A 19,751-nucleotide genomic window follows, 5' to 3' on the forward strand; every position below is an offset into this window, starting at 1 on the left:
TTACTCGTAGTGGGCATCTCCTCCACTACCTGGGAGACTAGCCCCACCTGAACCCCATTACTCGTAGTGGGCATCTCCCCCACTACCTGGGAGACTAGCCCCACCTGAACCCCATTACTCGTAGTGGGCATCTCCTCCACTACCTGGGAGACTAGCCCCCCCTGTAACCCAGCACTCATAGTGGGCATCTCCTCCACTACCTGGGAGACTAGCCCCCCCTGTACCCCAGCACTCATAGTGGGCATCTTCTCCACTACCTGGGAGATGAGCTCCACATGAACCCTCTCCTGTAACCCATTACTTGTAGTGGGCATCTCCTCCACTACCTGGGAGATTAGCTCCACATGTACCCCCTCCTGTACCACAGCACTCGTACTGGGCACCTCCTCACCAGTCTGAGGAAATGGCCCTTCAGATCCATCCTTACCTTCTACAACAAAAAAATCCCCCTGCATAACATTTCCCTCTGGTACAAGTTGCACCTCTGTGCCCTCAACACGGACAACTTGTTCCTCAGCAACAGATGCGTGCGGCTGCTCTACCACTGTCATCCCACCTCTTCCTACATCAGTGGGCCCAGGCGTTACGAGGACCACCTGCGCCCCTCCCTCTGCCTTCTCCCTTTTCGGGCAAGCATGTCGCTTATGACCAACATCCCCACACTCAAAACACAGTTGACTACCTGTACTAGCATAAGCCATATACAATCTATTGTCATACTTGACTTTAAACGATAACTCCAAAGTCTGTTCCGGTGAGTCCAAAAACATAAACACCTGTCGCCGAAACGACATTACCTGTTTCAACGCCGGGTGTTTGCAACCCAATGGGACAACCTTAATTGAACTTGCAAACTTCCCAAAGCGCAATAACTCGCGCTCCAATAGCTCATTTGGAATGAACGGCGGTACATTTGAAATCGTTACCCTTGTTGACGGAGAAAAAAGCGGCGTAACTTGAATAAACATTCCTTTAAGAAGTATGCCATGCTCAACCATACGATCAACAAGGCGCTCTTCTTTAAGAAATACCACCACCGCTTTATTCATCCGTGACGCATAAGCAACATTCTCATATCCTACCTTCTCTCCTACGGCGACCAAAACCTCTTCCACCGTGACAGTAGCTTCAGTAACACACCTAAAGCCGTGCCGAAGTGACAGGGACGGCGTCCCGATTCGGGCCGCCATCCCCACCAAAATCAGGGTAATTTCGACACGAAAAACAATATACTTAATTCTACCGCAACAAAAAAATAGAAATAATAACCTTAATCATGCATAGAAGAAAAAAAGGATATCACCAAGAAAAGGAAAACCCAGGATATCTAACTCTACACAACACTCGCACTTAGCACTCACTCAAACAATTCCCAGCACGCACCAAACACTCCCAGCATGCAGAGAGAGAGAGAGAGAGAGAGAGAGAGAGAGAGAGAGAGAGAGAGAGAGAGAGAGAGAGAGAGAGAGAGAGAGAGAGAGAGAGAGAGAGAGAGAGAGAGAGAGAGAGAGAGAGAGAGAGCAATATTTCTTGGAAGCTGTACTGCACTAAATTCACAGTACCTCAAATTCTGTGAAAAGTGCAAAGGTGGAAAAATCACAAGAAGTTGTTCATAATTACAGTAATTTCATGCACTGATGTCTTGACTGGCAGGTGGGAAAATGTTTTGTGTAAAACACCCTGGGGAGAGGGAGTCAACCTTGTACTGTAAGGGAAACAGGAAACAACATTTGTAATCATCTGCCTTGGATTGACTATGCCACCTCTTTGCTGAATTAATTGTGGAAAAAACATGAAATATTAAGCCCTATGAAATATTAAGCCCAATTATTAAAAATGGATGAAGGAGCAGGAAATGGGGCAAGATGACGGCATCATACTACTGTACATAACTTGAGCATAATGCAAAACCCACACGTTGCAGAATGAAAACATGATGTTATGTAATTATTATGTATACTGCATATGTATTTTGCAGTGGGAAAAGGAGTCAGCTGATTGCTGGAGAATCATTCTCATCATGACACCTTTTAATTCCACAATATGCGTCCCACTGGGCACAGACGTCAATTCCGCGTTGGTTCAATGTAATTTCGTTGAAATGACATGGAAACAACGTTGATTCAACCAGTGTACCCAGTACATCACTAGGGCCAAGCTCCCTGCTATCCAGGACCTCTATACCAGCCGGTGTCAGAGGAAGGCCCTAAAAATGTTCAAAGACTCCAGCCACCCAAGTCATAGACTATTCTCTCTGCTACCACAGGGCAAGCGGTACCAATGCACCAAGTCTGGAACCAACAGGACCCTGAACAGTTTCTACCCCCAAGCCATAAGACTGCTAAATAGTTAACCAAATAGCTACCCGGACTATCTGCATTGATCCTCTTTTGCACTAACTCTTTTGACTCACCACATACACTGCTGCTACTGTTTATTATTATCTATCCTGTTGCCTAGTCACTTTATCCCTAGCTATATGTACATTACAGGAGGTTGTTGGCAGCTTAATTGGGGAGAACTGGCTCGTGGTAATGACTGGAGCGAAATTAGTGAAACGGTGTCAAATACATCAAACACATTTTTTCCAGGCGTTTGATGCCATTCCATTCGCTCCGTTCCGGCCATTATTATGAGCCGTCCTTCCCTCAGCAGTCTCCTGTGGTGTACATTTCTACCTCAATTACCTCGTACCCCTGCACATCGACTCGGTACTGGTACACCGTGTATATAGCCAAGTTATCGTTACTCATTGTGTATTTATTCCTCGTGTTATTATCTTTCTATTTGTTTTTCTATTTTTCTCTCTGCATTGTTGTAAAGGCCCCGTAAGAATTTTACTGTTAGTCTACACCTGTTGTTAACGAAGGACATGACAAATAACATGTAATTTTATTTGATATGATCAACAAACAAAAAAAATATTCCTTCTTTATTCATAAGGATGATCCTACTGAGATTAAAATCTGTTTTACGAGGGAAATCTGTCCCAAGATGGCAGCAATCAAACGTTAGGTGAATTCCTTCATTCAATTCTACTATTTCCCAGTAATCCTAGCTATGCTTTTATGTATTCATCCTGTGCATTTCCATATGACTTACTACTTGACACCAGTCAACTCCTTGCATGCTCAGTTGGTGACACCCAGGCCAGTGATCGTATACAAGACCTCTTGTAAGTGAGTTGACTACGTTCTGAGATGCTGGAGGGAGGGCGAGGTCAAGGAGAGGTGGGCCTCATTAGTCCTGTCATGTACTGTGTCATCGTCTCACCATCCTCCTGCTCTGTGCGTCGTCTGTCCTGGCAGAGGGTTAGCCTTCAAATTAGCATTAGCGCTGCATTACGTTCCACAGACAGGCATGGATGGAAAGAGTATTGCATAACTGGAGTGTTCCACCAGGCCAGACGTTTCCCCATCCAATGGGAGTGGATCCTTTGTAGGGGCTAATTACATCAAGAGGCGTGTGTGCGTGCTCTGCCTGTAAGGTTCCTCGTTTACAGGGGATTCTGCTGTCTTGTGCTATGAGTTCTGAGTAGACATTGTCCCTTAGGGATCATGGACTACAGGAAAGGGGGGGGGGGCGGGGGGGGCGAGCAGGCCCCCAGCAATATCAACATGGCAGTGGAGCAGGTAAACAGCTTCAAGTACCTCGGTGTCCACTAAAGACTTAAAACACACACGCACAGTCGTGAAGAAGGCGCGACAGTGCCTCTTCTCCCTCAGGAGGTTGAAAAGGTTTGGCATGGCCACTTCTAACCTCAAAAGGTTCTACTGCTGTACCATTGAGAGCATCTTGACTGGCTGCATCACTGCTTGGTATGGCACTGCCCTCGATCGCATGGCGCTACAGAAGGCAGAGCTCCCTGCCGTCCAGGACCTCTATATCAGGCGGTGAAAAAAGGCCCGGAAAATCGTTAAAGACTCCAACCACCCAGGCCATAGACTCTGCTGCCGCAAGGCAAAGGGTACCGGTGCATCAAGTCTGACACCAACAGGCTCTTCAACAGCTTCTATCCCCAAGCAATACAACTGATAAATAACTAACAAAATACCTACAAGGACTATTTGAGTTAACCTTTTATTACAGTTTTTGCACTGTCTCTATGCACACTCACAGGGCCCTACACACACCCACTCACATACAGGCTACTGCTACTCTGTTTATCATATATCCTGTTGCCTAGTCACCTTACCCCTATACATATCTACCTCTATCCCTCCAGTATCCCTGCACATGTAAATATGGTATTGGAACTGACTTTTTAAATATTTCCTGTATATAGTATGCTGACTTACTTATTTTATTGTGTATTTCATATTTCTTATTCTTATTTCTTGTGTGTTTGTTTCTAGTAATACATTGTTATTGATTATTGCATTGTTGGGTTTTGAGTTTGCAAGAAAGGCATTTCACTGTACTCGTGCATGTGACATTAAAACTTGAAACTAATCTAGGATCAGTTTACCCCTCCCATATCCTAACCTTAACCATTTGGGGTCTAAAATGCAAACTGACCCTGGATCCGTGTCTGGGGCTCTATCACACTCTGCACAAGGACAGATATGTAATTATGCTCTAGGGTAAAGATGGGTACGGTTATTTTAATATTTGAACATCCGAACGGACCTTAGAATTCGATTACTTGCGAGAGTTTGAAGAAAAAATAGGCCTATTTTAACAATGAAAAGGCTTTGTCTAAATTGAATAAAATGATCCATGTGACATTGCTACAAACAAGGATATCATGTTGCTTTAATTTAATAAAGCAAGAAGCATTTGAATGTCATTTTAATGACGTGCGCCCCATAAAAAGACATACCGTAGCTTACACATGTTTCATTTACATTAACATTTACGTCATTTAGCAGATGCTCTTATCCAGAGCGACTTACAAATTGGTGCATTCAACTTATGATAGTCAGTGGGACAACCACCTTTTTTTTATGGGGGGTGGGGGAAGAAGGATTACTTTATACTATTCCAGGTATTCCTTAAAGAGGTAGGGTTTCAAGTGTCTCCGGAAGGTGGTCAGTGACTCCGCTGTCCTGGCGTCGTGGGGGAGCTTGTTCCACCATTGGGGTGCCAGAGCAGCGAATAGCTTTGACTGGGCTGAGCGGGAACTGTGCTTCCGTAGAGGTAGGGGAGCTAGCAGGCCAGAGGTGGATGAACGTAGTGCCCTCGTTTGGGTGTAGGGTCTGATCAGAGCCTGAAGGTAAGGAGGTGCCCTTCCCCTCACAGCTCCGTAGGCAAGCACTATGGTCTTGTAGTAGATGCAAGCCTCATCTGGAAGCCAGTGGAGTGTGCGGAGGAGCGGGGTGACATGAGAGAACTTGGGAAGGTTGAACACGTACACGCACACGCGTTCTGGATAAGTTGAAGGGGTTTAATGGCACAGGCAGGGAGCCCAGCCAACAGCGAGTTGCAGTAATCCAGACGGGAGATGACAAGTGCCTGGATTAGGACCTGTGCCGCTTTCTGTGTAAGGTAGGGTCGTACTCTGCGAATGTTGTAGAGCATGAACCTGCAGGATCGGGTCACCGCTTTGATGTTAGCGGAGAATGACAGGGTATTGTCCAGGGTCACGACAAGGTTCTTTGCACTCTGGGAGGAGGACACAATGGAGTTGTCAACCGTGATGGCGAGATCATGGAGCGGGCAGTCCTTCCCCGGGAGGAAGAGCAGCTCCGTCTTGCCGAGGTTCAGCTTGAGGTGGTGATCCGACATCCACACTGATATGTCTGCCAGACATGCAGAGATGTGATTCGCCACCTGGTTATCAGAAGGGGGAAAGGAGAAAATTAATTGTGTGTCGTCTGCGTAGCAATGATAGGAGAGACCATGTGAGGATATGACAGAGCCAAGTGACTTGGTGTATAGAGAGAATAGGAGAGGGCCTAGAACTGAGCCCTATGGGACACCAGTGGTGAGAGCACGTGGTGCGGAGACAGATTCTCGCCACGCCACCTGGTAGGAGCGACCTGTCAGGTAGGACACAATTCAAGAGTGAGCAGCGCCGGAGATGCCCAACTCGGAGAGGGTGGAGAGGAGGATCTGATGGTTCACAGTATCAAAGGCAGCAGATAGGTCTAGAAGGAAAAGAGCAGAGGAGAGAGAGTTAGCTTTAGCAGTGCGGAGAGCCTCCGTGACACAGAGAAGAGCCGTCTCAGTTGAATGACCAGTCTTGAAACCTGACTGGTTTGGATCAAGAAGGTCATTCTGAGAGAGATAGCAGGAGAGTTGGCTAGAGACGGCATGCTCAAGAGTTTTAGAGAGAAAAGAAAGAAGGGATACTGGTCTGTAGTTGTTGACATCGGAGGGATCGAATGTAGGTTTTTTGAGGAGGGGTGCAACTCTCGCTCTCTTGAAGATGGAAGGGACATGGCCAGCGGTCAAGGATGAGTTGATGAGCGAGGTGAGGTAAGGGAGAAGGTCTCCGGAAATGGTCTGGAGAAGAGAGGAGGGGATAGGGTCAAGCAGGCAGGTTGTTGGGCGGCCGGCCGTCACAATTCGCAAGATTTCATATGGAGAGAATGAAGTCAAAGCATAGGGTAGGGCAGTGTGAGCAGGACCAGCGGTGTCATTTGACTTAATAAATGAGGATCGGTTGTCGTCAACCATTTTGAAAAGAAGGTCATCCACAGAGAGGGAGGAGGGAGGGGGAGGAGGAGGGGGATTCAGCAGGGAGGAGAAGGTGGCAAAGAGCTTCCTAGGGTTAGAGGCAGAGGCTTGAAATTTAGAGTGGTAGAAAGTGGCTTTAGCAGCGTAAACAGAGGAAGAGAATGTAGAGAGGAGGGAGTGAAAAGATGACAGGTCTGCAGGGAGTCTAGTTTTCCTCCATTTCCGCTCGGCTGCCCGCAGCCCTCTTCTGTGAGCTCGCAATGAGTCGTCAAGCCACGGAGCAGGAGGGGAGGACCGAGCCGGCCAGGAGGATAGGGGACATAGAGAGTCAAAAGATGCAGAAAGGGAGGAGAGGAGGGTTGAGGAGGCAGAATCAGGAGATCGGAGAGAGAAGGATTTAGCAGAGGGAAGAGATGATAGGATGGAAGAGGAGAGAGTAGCGGGAGAGAGAGAGCGAAGGTTGCGACGGCACATTACCATCGGAGTAGGGGCAGAGTGAGTAGTGTTGGAGGAGAGCGAGAGAGAAAAGGATACAAAGTAGTGGTCGGAGACTTGGAGGGGAGTTGCAGTGAGGTTAGTAGAAGAACAGCATTTAGTAAAGATGAGGTCAAGCGTATTGCCTGCCTTGTGAGTAGGGGGGGACGGTGAGAGGGTGAGGTCAAAAGAGGAGAGGAGTGGAAAGAAGGAGGCAGAGAGAAATGAGTCAAAGGCAGACGTAGGGAGGTTAAAGTCACCCAGAACTGTGAGGGGTGAGCCATCCTCAGGAAAGGAACTTATCAAGGCATCAAGCTCATTGATAAATGACAAGGATGTTAAGCTTGAATGGGCTAGTGACTGTGACAGCATGGAATTCAAATGAGGAGATAGACAGATGGGTCAGGGGAAAAAGAGAGAATGTCCACTTGGGAGAGATGAGGATTCCTGTGCCACTGCCGCGCTGACCAGATGCTCTCGGGGGATGCGAGAACACATGGTCAGACGAGGAAAGAGCAGTAGGAGTAGCAGTGTTTTCTGTGGTAATCCATGTTTCCGTCAGCGCCAAGAAGTCGAGGGACTGGAGGGTAGCATAGGCTGAGATGAACTCTGCCTTGTTGGCCGCAGAATGGCAGTTCCAGAGGCTGCCGGAGACCTGGAACTCCACATGGGTTGTGCGCGCAGGGACCACCAGATTAGAGTGGCAGCAGCCACGTGGTGTGAAGCGTTTGTATGGCCTGTGCAGAGAGGAGAGAACAGGGATAGACAGACACATAGTTGACAGGCTACAGAGAAAGGCTACAATAATGCAAAGGAGATCGGAATGAAATTAACTAAACATCTGGGAAAGCGATAGAGCGGGGCCTCCCTCACTTACATTTCACTGAAACACTCAAATATAACTCTCCCAACATCCACTTTAGAAATGATAATTGTTGTAAACTACAGCGGTTCAATGTTTTCTAGGAATAGACTCTAACTTAGTTTATTCAACTAGTCAGTATGGCTACTTTCTCTCTCTCGCTCACTCTCTCTCTCTCCCTCCAGTGTCACACGAACCAGCCCTAGAGCTCCAGCGGAGATATTGATTCATTACATAGAATGGGCCCTGGGCTGTGGGCTGGTGTGGTGAGGGCTATTCAGTATACTCTGAGTGTACAAAACATTAGAAACACCTGCTCTTTCCATGACATAGACTGACCAGGTGAATCCAGGTGAAAGCTATGATCCCTTATTGATGTCACTTGTTGAATTCACTTCAATCAGTGTAGATGAAGGGGAGGAGACAGGTTAAAGAAGGATTTTTAAACCTTGAGAAAATTGACACATGGATTGTGTATGTGTGCCAGCCAAAATATTTTAGTGCCTTTGAACGGGGTATGGTAGTAGGTGCCAGGCGCACCAGTTTGAATGTGTCAAGAACGGCAACGCTGCTAGGTTTTTCACGCTCAACAGTTTCCCTTGTGTGTCAAGAATGGTCCACCACCCAAAGGACATCCAGCCAACTTGACACAACTGTGGGAAGCATTGGAGTCAACATGGGCCAGCATCCCTGTGGAACGCTTTCGACACCCCAACAAATGCAGGCTGTTCTGAGGGCAAATAGGGATGCAATTAGGAAGGTACTGGAGCCTCGACTCTGCAGGCATTTAAAGCCCAATCCTGGCTGTTTGTGTGTCTCTGGGTGATTCATCTGTGTCCAGAGGCCAAGAAGATAGGAGGAGGATAAGGCCTGGCTTTCTTCTGCTCAGCTCATAAACTCCTCAGTGCCAGCAGGGTTAGGGTACCGTACTCCAGCCCTGCCTAGCTACATATCAGCCATAGCTACCACATTATAATGCCTGGCTGCATCATTATGTACACTGCAGAGTTTTTGTCTTATTTTTCATTGTACCGGTATGCATTGGATCTGTTGTGAGCAGAATGCAGAAAATAGTGTGGAGTACGTTAGCACTAAATGGAAGAAATGCCAGAAAGAAAGGAAAGGAGAAGACACGTTTTAAAAGTATATCTTAATATAAACATTTTATTCAGTGCATTTTGTGTATACAACAAATAATAAACAACTTGGAAGGTAGCAGGCCGAGCGACAGTCGTCTGCCTGTACAGGTTGTTTTTCAGTTTTGTCTTGGTAGTTAGGAACACATGATCCAACATGGGTTAATACACATAGCCTACATCATGCACCATAGCTCTATAGTCCAGAATCCCCTGCTGTCTCCCATGCAATAGATATGTTCACTTCAAAACCCCCAAAAGAAACGAAAGACAAACCAAGCCTCCCAGTAGCATGTTCCATATGAACAAGGTATGTAGCTGAAGGGAAGGGGTACTTAGCCCACAAAAAGGGTCCTTTTTGTACACAACCGTGTGTTTGTACATGCCCTGTGCAAGAAAGGGAAGAGTTTGATGTTTCTTTCTTCTTCATTCTTCACTTTTACAAATAATGACATATCCTATAAAATGTTTAAGCCACCTAAAATTCCACAGTAGTTTTTTTTTATATATATATAGAAAATTGTCAACACGATAAGTTACTCAAACACGAAACAAGTCCTTGGTGGGGGCCATCACCATATCCAAAGGGGAATGGGGCAAGGCATGACACAAGCACTGGATTGGAGAACAGACCACAGGGACAGAAGACAATGTGACACAATAGAAACAGAAGGCGGGGCCACTGAACAGTCAATTCATACCAAACTCAACCAGATAGCTCACCAGTAATAATAGTCTCCTTCCCTTTAGCTTTCTACAACTTTCTACACCACTGAGTCCCCTTCTAACTCTTTTTTTCTCTTTCCCTGTCTTACGCAGTCTCTTTCTTCACTTTCTTTCTTTCTCTCATCAAAAATGTACAATAAGAAAAATAATTAAACAACTTCCAGCTGCACCTCTATACTGGCTTGGTTTGACTGTTTAAAGGGACACTCTTTCACCTCTGTCTTTGGTGTGCTGGAACCCCTTTCACTGTGGAGACAGCTGCAAAAACACAAATACTGAGGAGGGGGAGGAGGAGAGAGAACAACAACAAAAATAACAAAAAAGCTCTCCGCTAATTCCGAAAATTAGCAAAGCAAAGGTGCAGCTATGGCGTTGTCGCTCAAACAGCGAGTGCCACACGCTTTTCCCTTCTTTTCCAGGTCAGCTGAATGTAGGCTTTTTTTATGCTAGAGAGCTCAAGTCTCTTCTGAGCGTGTGCACTATAATGCAGGAGAGCTACCGTTACAGCTTCGCTAGAGCTGCACCCCCGGGGGATTGGCTTCGTATACATAGAAGCATCATGGATGACACACGGAAACAGGGCACTTCTCCATCCACTGCAGCCCCAGCAGACCAGAAACCAGACCCTCATCAGCTGCCCTGACCGCCTACTTGCCTGCCTCTCTACCTGCCTGCCTGCCAGATATTACTGGGTAGGTGTCTATATGATCAGGACCTATAAGTAAAAGTAGTTGTTATCTGCAGGAAGTAAACAAAAAACCTTAAAAGATGAGCTAACTGGTACACAGTTCATACCACCAGAGAGTGACCAACAGAAAATGGCTCACGGTGTAATTTGGTTGGCTGTTGACGGTATGGTGAGAGATATGGAACCTAATCAAGTGTGGTGATTGGTTGGTGGTAATGGTGGTGTTTAGTAGTCGTAATGTTGTCCTGAACCGCCGATGGTTTTGGAGAGAGAAATCTGCTTGGAAGCCACGCTCTTCTGAAGGTGAGGTGTCTTCTTACGTCCGCCCCGGCCCACCGCGCCGCCGCCCGGCTACGTGGACTCATTCTGGCTCACCGCCTTGCCTCCGTTGAGCACGGCCGAGGCACTCCGGGACTTGGTTGGTGTGCCGCTGCCAGAGCGCGAGAACTCTGTCAGGTCGTGGAGGGAGGGTTCCCTGTACATGGCCACTGTGGGACAGACAGACATACAGGACAATGGTCAGACACATGGATAAGGCTGCTATTGTAGATGGAGCGGAGCTGAGCAGTAGAATAGAATAGAATCGAACAGAATAGAATTGCATTGTCCCTCTGAAGATGCATATTTTCCTCTCTGGCCGGACCAAGTTCTATTCTATTCTATTCTATTGCTCAATTCCCTCTGATCATGTCACTTTATATCTTAACATAATGTACAACCCTGAAATATGCAGTAGGGAGTAAAAAATGCCAGGACAAGGCATTTATTTAGGACAGAAATAACTTATAGCCACTGCCTTACATTAGCTATTCAGGAGCTTGTACCCTTCTCCTTGATGTGTACTGCAGCACACCGAGCTAAAGCAACTTTGTTTGCATCTCTTAAACTTTTCAGAAGAAACACCAGTCATCTTAGAGGTTCTGATCTCTTTAGTCTTTAGGAGCCACTCCTCAAACAGCCTCTGGACAGAATGTGCTTTGATGAGTGGTTCTCTGGGGCTTTGGCCCAAGCAGCAAACTAAACTCTCCAAAGATACTTCATTCCCTTAGCCTTGGCTTTCTGGTGACAGCAGCACGCTTCACACAAAGAATCCCTGCGCACACGAGTCAATCAATAGTGGACTTCAGTGGGAAGCTGTGTGGGATCGATACTGGGCTTATTAGCCATGGCATTATGCAACTATAATGCTGGAGGATGACCTGGAGGTCAGTCCATCTCACCGCTGGGGCCGTTCATCCTTAGTTCATTTACGCTTCTCCTCTACCAATCATCCCTCCATTTCTTTCTCTACTGTATCTCTCCCTCTTCGACCTAGCAGCTTAAGCAGCCTCTCTCTCTCTCTCTCTCTCTCTCTCTCTCTCTCTCTCTCTCTCTCTCTCTCTCTCTCTCTCTCTCTCTCTCTCTCTCTCTCTCTCTCTCTCTCTCTCTCTCTCTCTCTCTCTCTCTCTCTCTCTCTCTCTCTCTCTCTCAGTCCTGAGTGCGGGGCGATCATTCTCTGGCTATTGCTCTTAAGTGTGTTTGGGCCCCCTGGTCGTGCTGTTAAATGTAACCCAAAAGCAATTACAGTGAGCAGTGACTTAGATTTTTAATGAGCTACTGGTCGGTCGGTCAGAGGATAAGAGCAGAGCAGGCAAGCCAACCGCAACCCAGTAAGAGAAAGCATCATCATCACAGCTGTCTGTTTGCTGTACCTTTCTGCCCTTGTGAAAAAGGTGTTGAAAGGGATTCAAAGCCCAGTGCGTCACTCTCCAATGCCCTCCTGCCCTCATTTAGGGATTACAACTTCATGGCATCTTTTAACCATGATTTTCAGACTGTACACAAACAGGGTAACAGTGTATTTGTGGCACACACTCTTTATTCTGTGCTCACCTCTGTAAATCATGTAACCACAAAAGAAGCTTGCAACTTGACGGATCCAAATGACGAAACGACTGAACGTCTGATCAGATTTTTCTAAATAAATTGCTACCCGCTTGGTGCTCTCATCGGTTGAGTAATTTGCGTCACTAGCAGTTCCTTTCTTTAATGGGGATTTTTTGTCTAAAAGCTCATCCTTTCATCTCGTGGAAGTGGAGTACAGACGCTCTCAGTTTTTTCTTGTTCTCTCTGTTGACAGGTAAGCCTGTATCTTGTTCTAGATGAAAGAGCTGTGGCCTTTTCAACATCATGAACAGATCCATCTATCCAGCACACAATCATCCCCCCTCCTTCCCCTTCCTCCCATGAGGCACCTGGCCTGGTTGGGTGGAGGTGGGGCGCCATGACATTAGTGTTAAAAAGCCTAGCTGTCTCTATTCAAACAGGCAGAACTTTAGCATTCCCGCAGCTTTTCAGCATGGACACTGCCCCTGCCTTTTCCACTGTCTGGCTCCAATGAAGTATGAATAGCTTTTGGGAAGTTCTCAATAGCCCTGTCCACACACCACTGCCTCAGAGCAGAAAGCCCGATGGCAGGGGGGCTAAGAGCAGCCTATCCCAGGCTGTAGTGAGAGACTACCCGCAGAGAGAGAGAAAAAGTTAATCAAAGAGAAGCTTGGTGTTTTTTCTGTAAAGTCCCCCATTTATACAAATAACCGCTGCCAAAGCTCAGTGCTCCAGGCCATAGTGAATCACCAATAAACTTTCAATTGCAATGTAATGGGCTTGGGAGAATAATGAAGAAACTTTAGAAAAAGTAAAGTTTCCTAAGAAACATTTCCCTTATTATCCTCTATTGTCTCCAATATAGAGCCAAGCACCATATAGGAAGAAAGATGGACAGACTCACCTTTCAAAGGCTTGGGGAGGAAGTGGGCTGCTGGCTTGTTCTTCTTCACGTGGTTTCCCTTCATTATCTCCCCCTCTTTATTCAGACCGAGGTACCAGCCCCTACCAGACTGCTGCTGTCTGTAGATCATGGAGGAGTAGGTCACGTAGTAGTTCTCAAACACTGACTCCTTGAACTTGCACTCCGGGGTGAAGTGTTCCTGAGGAGACAGAAAGAGAGGGAGTTAGGAGGGAGGAGAGGAGAATAAATGGATGAGCTATGGCTGAAAGAGGAGGGTGGACACTGATCAGAGAGGTTTTAAGAGTACTTCTCATTTCTCGCTTTTTAGCAAATGAGAGGCACTGAGATATGAAGCGTCATTACTTAAGAAACAAGAGATGACGGCACAACTCAAACACACACACTTGCTTAAAGTACACACACATACACACACTCAAGGGTTGAAAGATCCTTCCAAACCATCTGATTCAAGACATCCACCTCTCAATGCGTACCACATTACCACAGTATTTTCAAAGGCTCTTATGTTCATTATAGTAAATAATTCATAGCTTTATGCCATAGATACAACGCACCATTAATTAAACATATATACGATTAAACATTCACTCTCATTTTACTCCGCGGTATTAATAATATATGGGACAATTAATAATAACATTTGTTGGAGGACGCGCACTCTATTTATATATAGCTTCTATTTATTAGTCAATCCTTCACCAGAATATCTAGCAGCAGGATCAGATGGTCTGTGTGTGTGTCCATGCGTGCGTGCATCCATCCGCGCAAGTACAGTGGGGAAAAAAAGTATTTAGTCAGCCACCAATTGTGCAAGTTCTCCCACTTAAAAAGATGAGAGAGGCCTGTAATTTTCATCATAGGTACACGTCAACTATGACAGACAAAATGAGAAAATAAAATCCAGAAAATCACATTGTAGGATTTTTAATGAATTTATTTGCAAATTATTATATTTGCAAAAAATATATATTTTATGGACACAGTCAATTTTAAAATAATTCTATTTTGTTTGTTTTTACTCCAGAACTTCCTCTACCCTCAACCTCTCCGATCATTTTCATGATGTCCATCCGGTTTGCTTCTATATGCCATATCTTTCTAACTGTGCTCTTTCACAAAAGCTCTCAACCTATAACCTACAGTGAGGGAAAAAAGTATTTGATCCCCTGCTGATTTTGTACGTTTGCCCAATGACAAATAAATGATCAGTCTATAATTTTAATGGTAGGTTTATTTGAACAGTGAGAGACAGAATAACAACAAAAAAATCCAAAAAAACGCATGTTATAAATTGATTTGCATTTGAATGAGGGAAATAAATATTTGACCCCCTCTCAATCAGAAAGATTTCTGGCTCCCAGGTGTCTTTTATACAGGTAACGAGCTGAGATTAGGAGCACACTCTTAAAGGGAGTGCTCCTAATCTCAGCTTGTTACCTGTATAAAAGACACCTGTCCACAGAAGCAATCAATCAATCAGATTCCAAACTCCCCACCATGGCCAAGACCAAAGAGCTCTCCAAGGATGTCAGGGACAAGATTGTAGACATACACAAGGCTGGAATGGGCTACAAGACCATCACCAAGCAGCTTGGTGAGAAGGTGACAACCATTGGTGCGATTATTCGCAAATGGAAGAAACACAAAAGACCTATCAATCTCCCTCGGCCTGGGGCTCCATGCAAGATCTCACCTCGTGGAGTTGCAATGATCATGAGAATGGTGAGGAATCAGCCCAGAACTACACGGGAGGATCTTGTCAATGATCTCAAGGCAGCTGGGACCATAGTCACCAAGAAAACAATTGGTAACACACTACGCCGTGACAGACTGAAATCCTGCAGCGCCCGCAAGGTCCCCCTGCTCAAGAAAGCACATATACAGGCCTGTCTGAAGTTTGCCAATGAACATCTGAAAGATTCACAGGAGAACTGGGTGAAAGTGTTGTGGTCAGATGAGACCAAAATCGAGCTCTTTGGCATCAACTCAACTCGCCGTGTTTGGAGGAGGAGGAATGCTGCGTATGACCCCAAGAACACCATCCCCACCGTCAAACATGGAGGTGGAAACATTATGCTTTGGGGGTGTTTTTCTGCTAAGGGGACAGGACAACTTCACCGCATCAAAGGGACGATGGACGGGGCCATGTACCGTCAAATCTCGGGTGAGAACCTCCTTCCCTCAGGCAGGGCATTGAAAATGGGTTGTGGATGGGTATTCCAGCATGACAATGACCCAAAACACACGGCCAAGGCAACAAAGGAGTGGCTCAAGAAGAAGCACATTAAGGTCCTGGAGTGGCCTAGCCAGTCTCCAGACCTTAATCCCATAGAAAATCTGTGGAGGGAGCTGAAGGTTCTAGTTGCCAAACGTCAGCCTCGAAACCTTGGAGAAGATCTGCAAAGAGGAGTGGGACAAAATCCCTCCTGAGATGTGTGCAAACCTGGTGGCCAACTACAAGAAACTTCTGACCTCTGTAATTGCCAACAAGGGTTTTGCCACCAAGTACTAAGTCATGTTTTGCAGAGGGGTCAAATTCTTATTTCCCTCATTAAAATGCAAATCAATTTATAACATTTTTGACATGCGTTTTTCTGGATTTTCTTGTTGTTATTCTGTCTCTCACTGTTCAAATAAACCTACCATTAAAATTATAGACTGATCATGTCTTTGTCAGTGGGCAAACATACAAAATCAGCAGGGGATCAAATACTTTTTTCCCTCACTGTATATACTTATTATGGACACAGTATGCTTTACATTAGTTATCTTGTTGTTATTAGTTGTTGTTCGTTGCTATTAGTCCCATCCTTCAACTCCATTCAACACCTCCCATCTATCTCTTAACACCATCCATATTGGATTTCTATTTGCCATATATTTTTCAACTGTACTGTGATGTTTTACAAAAGTTCTGAACCCTTCTATTCTCATTGTTTATACAGATTGTAAATTGAAAAGAAAATGTTTTGCTAAAAGTATTATTATATTATTGATCGATTGACTATGACTTTTCAGATCACCCAGTAGTGCTATCTGCAGGGTTAGCTCCAGGTAAATATTGCAATCCTTTAGCCATTCCTGGACCTGTGTCCAAAAACAAGCTACAAATGGACAGTACCAAAACAAAAATCTAATGATTCTGCCTCTTCGCAGCAAAATCTGCAGAGCTGGGAAGATTGTATCCCCCATATAAATAACATTCTATTGGTAGCAAGAATTTTGTATAATAATCTAAATTGAAAAATTCTAAGTTTTGAATCCGGCGTCGTTTTGCGTATCGGTTCATAAACACTATGCCATGGAATCAGTACGTCAAAAATCTCTTCCCAACAATTTTGCAATCTATATGGGACGGCTGTCAATCCTTTGGTCCTTAAATGAAACTGGTATACTTTTTTATTTATCACAATTTTCTTTAACCAATTATGTTCTTTACTGCAGGGCAGACAGACAAGTTCCTTACTTTTTCCCCCTTCCACTTTCCTCTTCCATTTTTGTGGTAATCCTGCAATTATTTGGTTGTAATTTTGGGTAGAGCAGACATTTCCATATGTTTTTGTTAGCTGCATAACTCCACCAGTCCTACCTATGATATCATTTACGAAGATTATACAGTTTTTAAACATTTCTTCAAAAAATAAAGTTTTTTTATCAGTTAGTATATTTGAGTTTAACCACAATATTTGTTGCATTATTTGTTCTGTCATTTCTGGAGGATTAAATTGAAATTGCAACCAACTTTCTATGGCTTGTTTTAGAAATAGTGATATTTGGGAGATTATTTCCTTTTCAAATAACTGAAAGTGAGAGGTTGTAATCTGAACAAAGGGAAAAAGGCCATTTTGAACATTGGGTGAGACAATCTTTCTAATTTGCTAGAGAACCAGTTTGGATTTAAGTATAACTTTTGTATGACTGAAGCTTTTAGTGATAGGTCTAATGCTTTAATATTTAATCATTTCTGTCCTCCGAATTCATATTCATTATATAAATAGACCCGTTTAATTTTGTCTGGCTTGCCGTTCCAAATAAAATGGAATATTGTTTTCTCATATAATTTTAAAAACTTCGCTAGGCGTAGGCAAGACCATAAGCAAATAGGTAAACTGGGATAATACTAAATAGTTAATCAGGGTGATTTATCCACAAATTGACAGGTATTTACCTTTCCATGGTAGCAAGATCTTATCTATTTTTGCTAACTTTCTATTAAAATGTATTGGAGTGAGATCATTTATTTCATTTGGGATATGTATTCCGATTATATCCACATCACCATCAGACCATTTTATTGGTAAACTACATGGTAAAGTAAAAATTGTATTTTGTAGTGATCCAATACGTAATATAGTACATTTATCATAATTTGGTTGTAATCCAGAGAGGTTAGAAAATGTATCTAGATCCTCTATGAGGCTGTGGAGGGATTCAAGTTGTGGATTTAAAAGAAAACATGAATCATCAGCGTACAATGACATCTTTGTTTTTAAGCCCTGGATTTCTAATCCCTTGATATTATTGTTGGATCTGATTTTAATAGCTAACATTTCGATGGCCATAATAAATAGATATGCCGATAGTGGACAACCTTGTTTCACTCCTCTTGACAGTTTAAAACTTTGAGAGAAATAGCCATTATTTACTATTTTACACCTAGGGTTACTATACATTATTTTAACCCATTTTATAAGAGATTCTCCATCATTGAAATGCTCCAGGCATTTATATATAAACCCCAGTCGTACTTTATCAAATGCCTTTTCAAAGTCTGCTATGAATAGCAGGCCTTGTTTCCCAGATTTGTCATAGTGTTCTATTGTTTCCAGTACTTGCCATATATTTTCTCCAATGTATCGTCCATGTAAAAAACCTGTCTGATTAGAATGAATAATGTCAGACAATACCTTTTTAATTCTATGCGCTATACATTTTGCTAGAATTTTTGCATCACAACACTGAAGTGTAAGGGTCCTCCAATCTTTTAAATGGACTGGATCTTTATATTTTCCACTTGTATCCTGTTTCAGTAATAATGAAATCAGACCTTATTCTTGAGTGTCTGATAATCTACCATTTACATAGGAGTGGTTAGAACATGCTAATAATGGTCCTCTGAGTATATAAAAAAAGGTTTGGTATACCTCGACTGGTATGCCATCCAACCCTGGAGTTTTCCCGGACTTAAAGTCTTTAATTGCATCCAGAAGTTCCTTCTCTGTAATTTCACCTTCACATGAGTCTTTCTGTATGGCTGTTAATTTTACATTATCAATTAGAGGAGAAGGAGGCGACTGAAACGAAAACATATGCTTAAAGTACTTTGCTTCCTCCTTCAAAATATAATTAGGTGAATCATGGATTACTCCGTCATTTGTAACCAGTTTCAGTAAATTCTTTTTGGTAGCATTTCTATGTTGAAGATTAAAAAATAATTTGGTGAATTTTTCCCCATATTCCATCCAGTTTGCTTTATTTTTATAATATATTACACTTGATCTTTCTTGAATAAGTTTCTCAATTTATTTTTGTTTTTCCTCTAATTTATTCCGAGGCTCTATGTTACAGTTTTTATTGCTATCTATCTGTTCTGTTAGACCTTCTATTTCCTTTGTTAGTATGGACTCTTTTGACCTAAATTGCTTTTGTTTTCGAGATGAGTATTGAATTGCATGGCCTCTGAAGGCACATTTAAAAGTGTCCCATACAATAAGGGGATTTGCTGTACCTATGTTATGTCGGAAAAAAACAGTTATAAATTCCTCTGTCCTAGATAAAAACAAGTTATCATCCAATAGGCTTTGATTAAATTTCCAATATCCTCGCCCACGTGGAAATTCAGTAAGAGTAATGTATATGCCAATTATATGATGGTCCGACCGCATTCTGTCCCCTATCAACACTTTTTAAACTTTTGGTGCCAACAAGAATGACATAAGAAAGAAGTCAAGACGACTAGCTTGATTGAGTCTCTGCCATGTATATCTCACTAGATCAGGATATTTAAGCCTCCATATATCTACTAGTTCTAATGTATCCATGACATTCACGATTTCCTTAAGAGCATGAGGGTGATAGTTTGTAGTGTGATTTCCTTTACGGTCCATTGAGCTATTTAAAACAGTATTATAATCTCCCACCATAATAATAGAGTCTTGTATTGCTTGCAGGGTTGATACTTTCTTATATATATTGTCAAAGAAGTGTGGATCATCATTATTTGGTCCGTAAAGGTTAATGAGCCATATCTGTTTATGGTCCAATAACATTTAAAATAATCCATCTACCTTGCGGATCTGTTTGGACAATTTGCACATTCGGATCAAAATTACTGTTAATTAATATCATCACCCATTTTGAGTTTCTTTGCCCATGGGAGAAGTATATTCCCCCCCCCCCATTCCTTTTTCCACTCAACTTCATCTAGAATTGTTGAATGAGTTTCCTGTAAAC

The 19,751-nt window shown here is 43.6% G+C and overlaps 1 protein-coding gene across 3 annotated transcripts in view; it reads right to left on the bottom strand.

The window, feature by feature from the left end:
* Window positions 1-9,153: 9,153 nt before the first annotated feature.
* LOC311107359 (fibroblast growth factor 13-like) overlaps window positions 9,154-19,751 on the bottom strand; it is a gene marked incomplete at its 5' end in the record, with an annotated part of 174,854 nt that continues 164,256 nt past the window's right edge. For all 3 annotated transcript variants that reach the window (XM_084149843.1, XM_084149842.1, XM_084149844.1), the window contains 2 exons: window positions 9,154-10,995; window positions 13,278-13,476. In XM_084149843.1, the coding sequence (XP_084005969.1) occupies window positions 10,859-10,995; window positions 13,278-13,476 (336 nt within the window). In that variant the 3' untranslated portion in view covers window positions 9,154-10,858. The remainder of the gene's footprint in view (window positions 10,996-13,277; window positions 13,477-19,751) is intronic.

This window comes from Coregonus lavaretus, assembly GCF_964263955.1.
Source record: "Coregonus lavaretus genome assembly, chromosome: 32".
Lineage (NCBI taxonomy): Eukaryota > Metazoa > Chordata > Actinopteri > Salmoniformes > Salmonidae > Coregonus > Coregonus lavaretus.